The sequence below is a fragment of the Neurospora tetrasperma genome (assembly GCF_000213175.1).
Source record: "Neurospora tetrasperma FGSC 2508 unplaced genomic scaffold NEUTE1scaffold_1, whole genome shotgun sequence".
Classification (NCBI taxonomy): Eukaryota; Fungi; Ascomycota; class Sordariomycetes; order Sordariales; family Sordariaceae; genus Neurospora; species Neurospora tetrasperma.
Window position 1 is genome coordinate 3,660,385 of NW_009799099.1, and position 12,874 is coordinate 3,673,258.

At 54.1% G+C, this 12,874-nt stretch overlaps 6 protein-coding genes across 6 annotated transcripts; 2 read left to right on the top strand and 4 right to left on the bottom strand.

Annotated features, from left to right (window-relative positions):
• Nucleotides 1-70: 70 nt before the first annotated feature.
• On the bottom strand, nt 71-756 carry NEUTE1DRAFT_127799 (uncharacterized protein; the record flags this gene model as incomplete). The annotated part of the gene is made up of 3 exons (XM_009849917.1): nt 71-169; nt 260-510; nt 588-756. 3 exons carry the CDS (start codon nt 666-668, stop codon nt 139-141), a joined length of 363 nt encoding a protein of 120 aa, XP_009848219.1.
• A 657-nt stretch (nt 757-1,413) lies between these two features.
• Nucleotides 1,414-3,588, top strand: NEUTE1DRAFT_58114 (uncharacterized protein; the record flags this gene model as incomplete). Its single annotated transcript, XM_009849036.1, has 3 exons — nt 1,414-2,474; nt 2,553-3,126; nt 3,195-3,588. 3 exons carry the CDS (start codon nt 1,651-1,653, stop codon nt 3,240-3,242), a joined length of 1,446 nt encoding a protein of 481 aa, XP_009847338.1.
• A 9-nt stretch (nt 3,589-3,597) lies between these two features.
• NEUTE1DRAFT_76802 (uncharacterized protein) lies at nt 3,598-4,710 on the bottom strand (the record flags this gene model as incomplete). Its single annotated transcript, XM_009849918.1, has 1 exon — nt 3,598-4,710. The coding sequence occupies one exon, from the start codon at nt 4,660-4,662 to the stop codon at nt 3,598-3,600; it is 1,065 nt and encodes a 354-aa protein (XP_009848220.1).
• A 619-nt stretch (nt 4,711-5,329) lies between these two features.
• Nucleotides 5,330-6,244, bottom strand: NEUTE1DRAFT_37451 (uncharacterized protein; the record flags this gene model as incomplete). The annotated part of the gene is made up of 4 exons (XM_009848890.1): nt 5,330-5,393; nt 5,474-5,565; nt 5,658-5,974; nt 6,193-6,244. The coding sequence occupies 4 exons, from the start codon at nt 6,242-6,244 to the stop codon at nt 5,330-5,332; spliced, it is 525 nt and encodes a 174-aa protein (XP_009847192.1).
• Nucleotides 6,245-7,323: 1,079 nt separating this feature from the next.
• Nucleotides 7,324-9,500, bottom strand: NEUTE1DRAFT_120141 (uncharacterized protein; the record flags this gene model as incomplete). Its single annotated transcript, XM_009849919.1, has 3 exons — nt 7,324-8,356; nt 8,417-9,187; nt 9,354-9,500. 3 exons carry the CDS (start codon nt 9,498-9,500, stop codon nt 7,505-7,507), a joined length of 1,770 nt encoding a protein of 589 aa, XP_009848221.1.
• A 1,639-nt stretch (nt 9,501-11,139) lies between these two features.
• On the top strand, nt 11,140-12,874 carry NEUTE1DRAFT_144368 (calcineurin subunit B; the record flags this gene model as incomplete). The annotated part of the gene is made up of 5 exons (XM_009849920.1): nt 11,140-11,432; nt 11,659-11,711; nt 11,857-11,930; nt 12,087-12,421; nt 12,548-12,874. The coding sequence occupies 5 exons, from the start codon at nt 11,381-11,383 to the stop codon at nt 12,556-12,558; spliced, it is 525 nt and encodes a 174-aa protein (XP_009848222.1).

Here is a 12,874-nt window from a genome sequence, read left to right on the forward strand (position 1 = left end):
AACAGGCATTCCACATTCCGCTCCTGGGTTGTCTGTGGACGATCAATTATCGATCCTTCTTCTTACTTGTCGATTCTCTTTCCTGCTTTTTTATCCGCCCTATTCCTTATCGGCTTCTTGCATCACAGCTTCGAGTTTCTAGTCCGCTTCCGTCGCACTGCCATCGCGCCTGCTCAAAGTTAGTTGCTGGCTGTGCCCCGAAAACCCAACGATCATAGCCTGCTTCGCCAGACCACATAGGTGTAAGCAGGAAACTTACGGGATATACTGGATGCCGTCATCCTCCAACGTGGTGCGCACATCATCCGGCAACTGGCCCGACACCTTGGTCGCGTATACACCCTTCACATAACCGTCCAGCCTCTGCCACTTCGCCACCCACGACTTCTGCGGGTTGGCAATGGTGATGATTCCTTCAAAGACTTGCGACGTGCAGCTGTCGATCTGATCCGGCGAGCCCTGGAGATGGAGGAAGTCTTCGCAGTTGGGGCATCCTTCGTCACGGAAGCGCTATGACAAAAACACAGAAGGTCAGAAACTTGTCGGCTATAGAGTGGCTAGAAACGAGGAAGGGCAGCTCGACTTACAGCATAGGTCATGACGATAGAGCAGACCATGCAGGCACGAAGGTAGCGCTGCTGGCCGGGGGCGACGTAGTTCTCCGACATTTTTGGTAGAGTTGTAGGGATGGCGATGTTACTGGTAACTTTGCAGGCGGAAACCGGTAACTCACTCGTTTATGAATAGCTGAGCGAGTGAATTATTACTGGAAAAGGACACTTGACGGAGGAGGGTAATGTTACTTGGAGGAATGCATGTGAACATCGATAAGCTGTTCTTTGGAAAGAAGATCGGCCGCCTCTCTTGCCTGCCGCGTCGCGCCAGCGCAAGCTCCAGGTCTTACAGCGGGCCAGGAGTTGACATGCAAGGGGGGCACGGTCCAGGAGCTAGAGAAGCAGGAGAGAATGTGGGAAAGGTGGGGGCCGAAGCTGGGGCCGATGCCTGGAGGTGGACAGTGGAGACACTGCCGTGCAGTTGGGCTGGGCGCCGTCTCACACTCATCCACAGTTCAACTCTGTTCGCCGAGTCCGGGGCGTTGCATCCGAGTTCCATTCAGTTGCCAGTGGTCGCCCGCTTCTTATCGAGCAACCAGGTGGATGGCAGCTGTCTTTTTGGCCCAAGGGAGGACAGTCAACTGCTGCAGTGATACTCTGATAACTGAACTGAGCTCTCTACCCGTCATTCTCTCGACTTCCACTTCTTCCACTTGTTTCGCGCATCCTCGATTCGACACGACTCGAATCATCACATCTTCCAGTTTGCTGCGATATTGCCTGCTCCAAATCTATTACGACACGACACCTGACAAACGTCGTTCGAATTCCCGAAAACCACAACCACAGCCACGACCAGCGCTGGCGTAGCATGCAAAGCCCCTCGACTGTCAAACCACCTTCTATCCGAACTCGGCCAATTACCCCGGAGAGTGGAAGATGAATTGATTGCACCCGGTGGACGCATTGTTGAACAGGTGTAGCAGTAACAGCAGCAGACCGCGGTAGCAGCGAACCACCTGCGACCCCGTTCGACCGAACCGACCACCACGGCGACCCCATCCCGTCATCAGCGCCAGCGATCGAGCTAGGGAAAATGGGGAACAACCCCTCCACCTCCAGAGACTCCAAGACCCCGAATCCGCAATCCTCCTCCTCCTCCTCTCAATCGCAGTCTCAGCACCAGTCGCTGGCTTCCATCCAAAATGACTCTGCCAGAGCAGTGAAGCGCGATACCAAGCACCCTATACCGGTCCCAAATCAGCGAGTCGCTGCCCCTCCTGAGCCCTCCTTGACCCAGGCCCAGGGCACCGCCGTCCAGCCGCCCTCAACCACCGCTCGTCCCAAGTCGCTGCACTCGCGAATGCCACCTTCTCAGAGCGGCTCGCCGGGCTCGTCGGTGCCTACCAGCTCTGCCACCCCTACCAAACCTGTCGAAGTAAGACAGCCGAGACCCGAAGACAGCCATGAGCCCGCGAAACCTGTAGCCGTGCCCGCACCCTGCCACGCCTCGTCGTGCTCACCTAGGTCGCCGGTGCGATCACCGCTATCAGAGAGATCGGATGCCTTTGAGACTGCGGCTATGCAGCTGAGCAGTCTGCAAGATGTCTCGTACCTGACCAGGCCGCCGCGACTACCTCTGCCGATCGAGGAAGAGGTCCACACACCCGGATCACCTATCATTGCCCCGACCGACATTGGGGTCCCACTCGAGGATGCCGACACTTTCACCGCGCTCACCAGACGCTCTTCCAACTTGAGTAACAGCTCAACTCTGGACGAAGAAGACACGGAGGAGCTACGGGTGGACAAGACTAGACCGACTGTCCCCACCAGGCTCGAATGGCTCCGTGGCGGCGAGAAGGTTTACGTGACAGGCACTATTTTCCAGTGGAACAGGAAGACACGATTACACCCGGTGTAAGTACTTTCTACATCCCGGCCACTTTCGCTCCCATTATGGATGGGGCCTTGCTGACACCGCTACTCGCCAAACAGTGAGGGCCGACCGGGTGTATTCGCTGCTATCATCAATATCCTGCCGGGCACACATCACGTTCGCTTTCTGGTTGACGGGCAGATGCAGACCTCGCCAGACTTGCCGACCACGGTAGACTTTGGCAACAACCTGGTCAACTACATCGAGGTCAGCCCTGATGATGTGGGGCGCACCGCTGCCCAGGCAGCTGCTGCAAGCGCCGCCAAGGATTCCCAGCAACCTACGGAGCCCAAGACCTCCGCGTCCGAGACGGAGGAAAGCAAGGCACCTAGGGACCGACCTGTCCCTCCGGCGGAGCTGTTCGAGAACAAGATCCCGCAATATCTACTCGACTTCGATGCACCCGAGGAAAGTCCACCTTACCTGAGTGCTGTCAACGCCATCGAGAAACTCCCAACGCCGCCTGCGCTTCCTGGCTTCCTCGGCAAGCCCATCCTCAACGCGGCCACCTTGATTAAAGATGACAACAGCGTTCTGAACATGCCCAACCATACCGTTCTTAACCATCTAGCTACTAGCAGTATTAAGAATAATATTCTGGCTGTGTCGGCCACGACGAGATATAAGAACAAGGTTCGTCTCCCCATATTTCGTAGCCGCATCTTTTTGCACATAGTCGTTAATGCTAACGGACTGTACAGTATGTGACGACAATCATGTACAAGCCAACAACGACAGAGGGCATCTGAGTTTGGAATGCTAGTAGTCAGAGCTGGGTACCAGTTGGCTGGTGGCTACCACACTAGACGAACAGCGCAAGTCATGAGTAGAATAGCGGTGCATTATGAACCGCCCAGTGTGACCTATTCTAGATATGTCTACAAGTAATGTCTATAAGACGCTGTAGCGATGACGAGGACACTTTATGGAAGCGGGCGCAAACTGTTGTCAGCGAGCTGTCCACGGGCATCCTGCTCTATTAAAGGAGGCACTGAGGAACAACGAGAGGCGCATATAGAGTGGCTGCCGTGGATAGAGTAAAGGTTATGGGATTTGGGGGTATCGTCGTAATGGTCATCTTCATCTTCGTCTCTTTCCTTGTCATTAGTCCCTCCACTTGACGAAGACTTCATCGGTTCTGAAGCGTTGTGTACATGTGCTTTCATCAAGCGGCGTCCGGAAGCCCGTCTCGTAGGCCAATAGACCAGCATGAGCAATCATGATGCCGTTGTCGATGCAGAACCGTTCGTCGGTGGCGTAGACACTTCCGCCTCGCTCCGCTGCCATCGCGCCCATCATCTCCTGTAGCCGCTCGTTGCAACCGACACCGCCAACAATAAGAACCTGGTTGCTACCGACGTGCGCCATAGCCCGCTCGGTGATCTCGACAAGCATGGCAAATACCGTCTCCTGCAAGCTGAAGCACAGATCTGCGGGTGTAAACGGTTCGCCGTCGGGGCCCGGCTCGCCCGCCTTCATCTGCGCCGCCAAGTCATCTGCCCGCCCCAGGATTCCGCTGAACGAACAATCCATTCCCTTGACCGCATACGGCAAGTCCAACAAGACTCGCCCTCCTTGCTTGGCCAGCTGCTCAATATTGTACCCGGGCGCCGGGTCGTTGCTGATCTCCAGCGTGCGCGCGAACCGGTCCAGGCAGTTGCCCACTGCAATATCCAGCGTCTCGCCGAAGATACGGTACCGCTGCTCCGCGTACGCAATCACCTGCGTATTACCCCCGCTCACGTACAGCACCACCGGGTTCGACGCCCCCGTTATCGCCCGCCCCATCTCGATATGCCCGACACAGTGGTTCACGCCCACCAATTCTTTACCCCACAGCAGCGCGAGGGTGCGGGCGCCCACGGCCACCGACGTTAGGGGCCCGCCCATCCCGGGTCCCTTGGTGTAGCAGATGCAGTCGATTTCGGAGATGGAGACCCCCGATAAGGCGAGCGCCTTCTTGGCTACGCGCACAAAGTAGGCACGGTGGTGTCGGGCTGTGTCCTTGGGAAGGAAACCGGTGCCGGGAGGAGAGACGAAGGTGTCGCGCACGTTGGACAGGACAAGCGCTTCACCGGTAATGGGGTCGTGCGCGATGATGCCGATGCCGAGCTTGTTGGCGGAGCCTTCGCATCCGAGAGCGATGCGGCGGCCTTTGGCGTCGGGCATTGTTGGCTGTTGGGGCTTTGTTGGATAGAGCGAGGGAGGGGGAGGGTTTCGGTTACTTGGTGAATCGGGAGCCGTTTGCTTCGTATCAGATAACTCGCATGGATATTTCGTTGGGGATGTTTATCGAGGACCTTGATATCCTTTGGTTGTTGATAGGCGTCGCGTCGCGTACTGAATAGGTAGGATGGATGGATGTTGTCAGTGCCAAATCCAATGCCAGATGTCAGATGGAGAAAGTGATAATGGAGGGGCACCTTTTTAGAGTGGGGAAAATTTGATCGCGTCTGTGAATAGGCTAGGCGCGCCGTAGTGATCAAGGTGACGAAACTCGAGATCGAGATGAAAGAGGATGTACATACTTATTCCCCCAGCGGGCCGGTATCCCGTCTCCTGAAACCGGTCGACATCTTCATTACTTGCAACGATGCTTTAAAGCCATTCTCGCCCGTTCTTCCTCTCAAAACAAGGGAACGGCCTCGCCATGGGAATCAGCAATGGGATTTCGTCAGAGCCTTCCATGGAGTCGATGAGGGGTTCAAGGAAATGTGGGTCCCCGCAGCCGCTTGTGCACAGTCGAGTGGGACTTTATGTTGCTTTGGATGCGCAATGCAATGTTATGTAAGGCAGGCACGTAGCGTGGCTCGTGCGCTAGTAGTAGCAACGATTTCTATCCACATATAGCCGCAACGGCGCAAACTGTGACCATAGGCGCATGAGTTGTGTAAAAGACACTAGACGTTTGATTATTTCTAGCTTTACCATGAGCTGATCCAACAGTTCCATTGCAACAAGAATGTGCAGATGAGCTTACGTGTTTTGACTTGCTCTGTGGATGCGCAAAAAGGCTCCGAGAAGTTCGGGGTCTGCCGAGCCTGGGCTTGGGGCTCTCTGCACGGGACCCCACTGCACCGAGAATCAATTCTCCCAGCCAAGCGAGAGTCCGCAGCCGTCCAACCATCTTCCATCCTCCGAGCCTGTATCACCCAACACCTCACCTCGTTGCCGCCAAACCCAAACCTCCCAACCGCACGGCCTGACCTGCCTCTTTCAACAGCCCAGTCGACTTCTTCCTCGTCTTCACCATCCTTTGCCCGCCATTTCTTCGGCAGAACATGGCCGGGCTTCTTCTTGTTCGGTTCTTGCAAGCTTCCGAGCTCACGGGACCATCTGGACCGGATTGGAGGCCGTGAATTCAGCACCGCCCCAAGTCTATGGGGATGGAGATACCCATATTCCCTCTTGAGGTGTGTTTCCCTCGTTCGTCTGACTTCAGAGTGCTGCTTTGGCCATCTTTTTGTCTCGCACAACCCGTCTGATGTGGGCTTGATATGTCCGGTACCGTTGTGGGTGAACCTAGGCTGACCAGAACTCTGCACCACAGGACCACCAACCACCCATGGAAAGCTGTTCACTTGACACCTCCATTCTGTCTTCCACCTTCTTTGGACATCGCTTCTTCTTCTTCCGCCTTTCCAAGTCTTTGGGAAATGCTGTTGTGGGCTGCTGGCTTCATGGTTCAAAATCACGAACCTCGCCACCAAGTCAGCAAAGCTGGCCTCCAGTCAGCCAGCCAGCCAGCCATTGCGGCTTGGTGATCCCACCCTAGAGCGCCCTCGAATTCTCCAGCTTGAGTTGACACCCATATCAACATTAAAATCACGGATTACCGGATCAGAATGTCTCTTTTTGCAAGGCATCTTCTGTTCCGGGAAACCGGCGATCAGCAGTTCTGCGAGAAGCCAGGGTCCTGCACCAAAAGGAGCAGCGGTCTCGACTCCGAAGCCTGGCAACGGAAGACTCGACCTCCAAGCCAGCATCGATATCGAAACCGCCGGTCAATTTTTCTTTCCTCGAGTTTTCTCTTTCTCAGCTTTTTTTTTCCACTTACGTACCTCGCGAGACCTCTTCCTTTGAGGCGTCCCCACTCTTTTATCACCAAGCACGCTGCACGGTCGCTCCGAAAGCCAAAGGGGCGACCCCCGTCTCTACGCTAAGCAGCGACCCGGTCTACCAGGGGCGCGAGGGAACACTTTTTTCTCTCTCTCGACACTTTTGTCGTCCTCCCAACTTCCTGTCTTCTTGTGAAGCGTCTTGTGTCGGACCGCAGCTCGATTGCTGGTTTCCTATTGGCCCACCCGGTTCGCAAATTCTCGCACACCTCCGACCAATTCGCACATCGGCCCAGGGCAGCACCGCGTGTTACCTAAGCCCAAATGTGGCACATGCATACGCTCGCAGCACTTGTTTCGGGGCTGCCGATGACCAAACGCTCGGAACATCTCTGAGATCATTTCTGCTTTCCCCTGGCAACAACCTCCCGGACGCACCCGGTCTATAAGGCTTCGGTCGCCCTCCAGGCTTTCCAGAAGCAAAGATGCCTTGACAGATATCGAGACCAGCCTCCACGCTTGATGGCCATAGCCACTTTCGTGGTTCAGTCACACTGCACAATACAACACCGCGTGAAGCAACTGATGGGAGCCAGAAGTGGTATTTTACTGCTTTGGTATCTCATTACTGTTGTCGCTGCACAGCATCTCGCGTGTCTCAGCTATCCGCCGCCATCTACACGATATCGGTACGACTACTTGTTTACATATATACATGAGTCGTTCCCCACTTCGCCAAACCTACACAAAAGCCGCAACCCAAACGCCTCGCCCCGGCCAGATCCTTCTCTTTAGCCCTGGCCCCATATCGCTAAATGCATCAATCGAGAGTTGAGGGGTATACACAGCAGTGGTCTTCCGAAGTTTATTCGGCTGCTCGACCACCAGCCCGCGAAAAAAGCCAAACGATATCTAAAAAAGATGACAACACAACACTCCTACAAACGCCAATTTTATGACACCGGTTGAGCCTGGGGCTGCGGTTGCGGCTGTGGCTGTGCTACTGGTTGTTGTGGTTGAGGTAGAGGGAGAGATTGTGATTGATTTGGTTGAGGTTGTGATTGCGGTTGTGGTTGTCCCGGAGCAAAAGAAGATTGGGCAAGCTGTTGTGGGACGGCGCCCGGAGGGATGAACTGCCGGTTGATAACCGGTGGGGGTGGTCTTGTGACCGTCTGGAGTGGTATTGAAGCACGGTACCTCAATGCCTTTGTATCAAAGGGGTCCAGCATATACACCGGCGCGTCGTCCTCGTCATCAGAGGACTGATCATACTTCCAGCGATCGGACTGTTCTTCACTGAGGTCTCGGGCTGGACTAGGTAAACCACGACGGTCGATCCACAACCTGTTCAACCGGCCGATACGACGACGATATGAGGGTGGATGCGCCAATGACTGTTCGTCCTGGGCAACGCCCCTGAATTTTACTGGTGGTGGTGGGTTGGGTTTGGGCTTATCAAGATCCATCGGGGTGGGCTCATCCATGGATCCTGAGGATGCAGACGCTGGTGGCGTCATGAGATACTGCGTCTTGGCAGGTCTGAAGCCCAAATCTTGTCTTGGGCCCTGAACGGGAGACAGCGGCTTGCCAGTGAGATCGACATAGTTCTTGTTCCAGTCGATGTGGTTCTGAATCTTCTTCTCGATCTCGATGATGAGCTCCGCATTCTTCTCGGCAAGGCGATCTGAGAGTTGGACAAGATCTGACTCTGCGGGACGGCCATCGGGGCGCACAGGCATACGGATCTGGGGAGGTGGAGGGGGTCTTTGAGCTGAGGGTGCCTCCGGAGCCTTCCTCTTTTGCGGCTGTTGTGAAGCGTTAGCGTTGGCTGATGTAAGTCTTGCACGTCTTGCCGTTTGACTAACCTTTTGGTTTACTAGATCCTCGTCGCCCGTCCTGATGCCTAGTCGGAGTTTTTGCTCCTTGATGATGGCTCGTTGATCGAAGATGGCTCGCTCTACCTTGAGCATATCTGCCTTGAGTAATTCCCGGTTGTGGGCTGCCAGGATGAGTTGACGACCTTCCTCCAGCTCCTTCCGCAGCCGCTTGAGTTTGTCCGCACTCTGCACATCTCTTGCCCTCGTTTTGCGAGTTTGACGAATCTCTCTTCGGCGAAAGCAGACGTAGGGATCAAGCTCGTCGCTTTCCGCATGTGTCTCGAATTTCAGTGTAGGGTTGAGCGGTCGGTTTTTGCTGATTTCGCGGCGCGACTTCCAGTACTCGTATATCTGCTTGGCATGAACCATGACTTTTGTGCTGTCTAATGGCTCCAGTCCTCGCAACATCTCCTGATAAGACGGCACTGTCTGGTCTATGGCCGAGAACGGCGTTATGTTTGCCGCCATGTCCTCATACACGTCCATGATCCTCTCAAAATCATCTTCGGAGAGACGAGCGGACGGGGTCAGTTTCAGGTTGTAGGACTTGAGGAACGTCTCATCATCCTCGGTCATGTCATACATGCAACTGATGCATTCTTCTACCGTTTGGGAAAAACGGATATACGTGGATGTCTTGGCCACCTTTTGAGGGTAGAACTGGTCGTAATCCAGTTCACTCTGCTGTGGAGGGGGGACAGGAATTTCCTGGTCGGCGGCGACTCCTGCCCCCTTGAGCACAGCTTGAAGATGGTATTCCTAGTTACAGAAAGGGTAAGGTCAGCACCGGTGACATGCATGGCTGTGTGCATGGAAGGTAAGGTAAGTTGGTGATGGAGGCGTGATGGAGGCGCGGCAGACGGGTGGCACGTGCACGTGCACGTGACCCCGGTCGCGATCAATCGGACATAGGTGTTTAACTCACATTTTCCTCGGCCTGTTCGACACCGGTGGCTATTTGGTTTTCGGAAGTGAGTGATTCATATTCGGAGGCTTCAATTTGATCCTCCCTGAGCACCGCAAGTTGTGTTTTGACACTCAGTTTCTTGTACCGAACCTTGCGGGTCGCCATGGTGAAGGTGTGGGCAATTGCGGCAGAAAGGCCTGGGGAAACCCCGACGAAATTTTTTTTATCTCATGCGGGATTGCATGCGAAATCGAACCGTCGAGTTTTTTGATGGAAAACTCGCGTCGCGGGTGATATTTTGATGGGCAAAATCTGGTCCCTTGATGGAGTGTCGTTGAGGTTTCGGCGCAGATTTTGCTGTTTTGGCGGCGGATTCGACGGCCAATGCACGGTCTTGGCGATTGGCTGGGCTTCTGCTCTTGCGAAGCCTGAATGGCGGGGGGAGGGGTTGAATGGGGTGGTTTTGGGCGAAGTTTTGCTGGTCGCGCTGGCTTTGCTGGCTTTTCAGGGAGGGAACGTAAGCGTGGTGCCCACTGCCCGGGCCGTCCATGGTCTGCGCGTCCACTCGCAACGAACCAGTCAACCACCACTGCCAGTGGCCACTGCACTGTTTGAAAGTTGGAAGCGCGGGCGCGCCTCCAAGGAACCCGATCCGAAGACTCCAACCTCGACTGCCCGCCTGAGAAGCCAAGCTGCCAACTGGAGCCCAAGGCAGTGCCAGCCCGCTCCGATAAGAGCAATATCGTCATGTAAGGTAAGGATTGGCGTGCAATCTTACAGAGATACACCGCGGCCACAGCGATTCTACTATTTTGTTACCTGTTTTTGCTTGTTTTCAATCTTACTATCAGAACCCTTTGGCTCTTGGTGGAATGACGATGCAAGCAAGCATTTGCTGGTCGTCATGGACTCCTTGAACTTAGGGCATTCAGTGCTCAACCTGACAACACCCAAGTTGGATACTACAAATAAAGACTGATATCCTGCACCACTTCCTCTCCATGTCGTTGATATCGCATTTAATATTCAACGACAACTTGTGACTATCTGGAGATTTGGGCATTTGACTGTTACCGGTGCACCGCAGCCAAATAAAGATGGATTCCGAGGTGCAAATCATTTGCGCAGCAGCACATGCGATGCATTCCTTTTAGAATTCCTAAAACGGTCAATGGTTGGTTTGGTTTCAACGAGGAGGCACGCGAACAGTTCCAACAGACATCAACCCTGACCGTCGAAAGGGGCAGCGTGTTGAAATGAATCAATCAATGGGCTGATACGAGATGAGGAGGAGAAGTGGCCCGTGCATCCCACTTTTTACCCCACCATCCACGGCATAGATCCTCGTGCCTGCCCCCGCTGTCCGCCTGCCCAGCCGAGCCAAAGGCCGCGGCCCGCCTCTCCCTCTTTTGCCTCCGTTCCAGTCTGTGACCGCCAAACCGAAGAGGGGACCTGCCGACTGCGGGACGACAGTGGCCGCGGCGGGCTGCTGCTCTGCTGGTGTCAGCCCAGGAGTGCTCGTGAATGGGAGGCCCCCGCTGTTCGGTGAGGCAATCGAGCGCCGCACTGCAGCTATGGACTAGTGATAGCCCGAGCTACCTGGACCTTGACCACTTGTCAACCACCACTGGTGGCATCCCATCTCAGCCTTATTCCTGCCTTGTCCAGACCCTTATCGACCCGGAGTCGACCCCTAATTCCTCCAACCAGTGAATACCTCCTGCCTCACACTTTTTTCCTTTGCTGCTCAAGTGTTAACCCAACACCCAGCGCCCGAACTTCTTGCCAAAGTACCTAACGACGACTACCGACACGACCCATTCGTATTCTATCGCTTCAGCGTCGCATCACGTCGCATCTTTTGGCACGGGCACATTACTATCATCACGAGCACGACAACCAGCGGTGGAAAGGAAACAGAACAAAACGAGAACTTGTCAACGATTCAGCACGGCGATTTGTACACCACCGTGCACTTTGATACCCAATAATACAGATATCCATCGGTCGAAAGAGTCCAGCAATACACAACACAAGCAGCAACCATGGGCAACACCACCAGCTCCGTCCTGGACAACATTGTCCAGGGATCCAACTGTACGTTTCGCTCGGCGACATGTTGAAGCCTGAAACCCTCTACACTCTTCGTTATGTCCTGAACTTTGTCGCATCGACAGCGGTGCAAAATTGTTACTCTCTTCTACGACGAAGTCACAGAGATATGGAGATGCACATTGCATGCTGCTTTACATCATCAAGCGCTATGCGCCTTTCTCGCAAGCTCTTGTTCAGATCACTTTACTAACACACCTTTTTTTTACAGTCGACAGGGAAGAGGTTGACCGCTTGCGCAAGAGGTTTATGAAGTTGGACAAGGCATGTTTCTGCACATTCATTCTCGTCCTGCGATCTTGTCCAGCTTAACTGTTGTCGCAAGCCAGCGAAGGCAGAAGTCGAACGGCCAAGACGATGGTCTTGTTGTTGGAATAACTGGCTAACCGGGCGGGATCTGGTTTAACAGGATAATTCCGGTACCATCGAGCGCGAAGAGTTCTTGAGCCTACCGCAAATATCGACAAATCCTCTGGCTACAAGGTTCGTTATATTCTACCTCTATACCTACCCTTGCTCATGTCAGTATATCGCATACCTCTGGCTTTCTCCGCGTGGAAATGCTGTCTGGGCACAATATGCGACATCATCTAGAGTGAAGACTGGCGACTAACGGTTTCCGACTTGGGTGTTTTGCAGAATGATTGCCATCTTCGACGAAGACGGTGGTGGCGACGTCGACTTTCAAGAGTTCGTATCCGGTTTAAGCGCCTTCTCGAGCAAGGGCAACAAGGAGCAGAAGCTGCGGTTCGCTTTCAAGGTGTACGACATTGACCGTGACGGCTACATCAGCAACGGCGAGCTGTTTATCGTGCTGAAGATGATGGTGGGCAGCAACCTTAAGGACCAACAGCTGCAACAGATTGTCGACAAGACGATCATGGAGGCGGATTTGGACAAGGACGGCAAGATCAGCTTTGAGGAGTTCACCAAGATGGTGGAGAACACGGATGTCAGCATGAGCATGACTTTGGGTGAGTTCGCTCCTTTTTTCCTTCCTCCCGCCGGCTGAACACTTGTCTTCCGTCAGGCACTTGCCTCTATTGGGCAGGCTATTGATATTTGGACGACCAAAAAGCTGACAGTCGACGCTTTAACAGATCAATTCTAGTGTACTTCTCACACCACGTTTGGCTTCTGATACCCTTGAAAGTGGGAAGCTGCTTTGTCACCTTCAGTAGACCGTTGAGGCTTTTTGTGCTCGGTTTCTTTTGCAACTGGCAGGTGTATAGCCCACCTTCTTCCCGGTGGGATGAGTTGGGACAAGGAACGATGTGAAGGAAAAGGAGATATACAAGCCTCGGCGCCCTTTTATCTCAATTGAGGCGCTGGGTGCTTGACGAAGACATGAAGAAAACGGACATAACACAGGAAGATCTAATAAAAGGCGCAACTTGACCCAAGCGAGTATTATATCTCGCATCCGG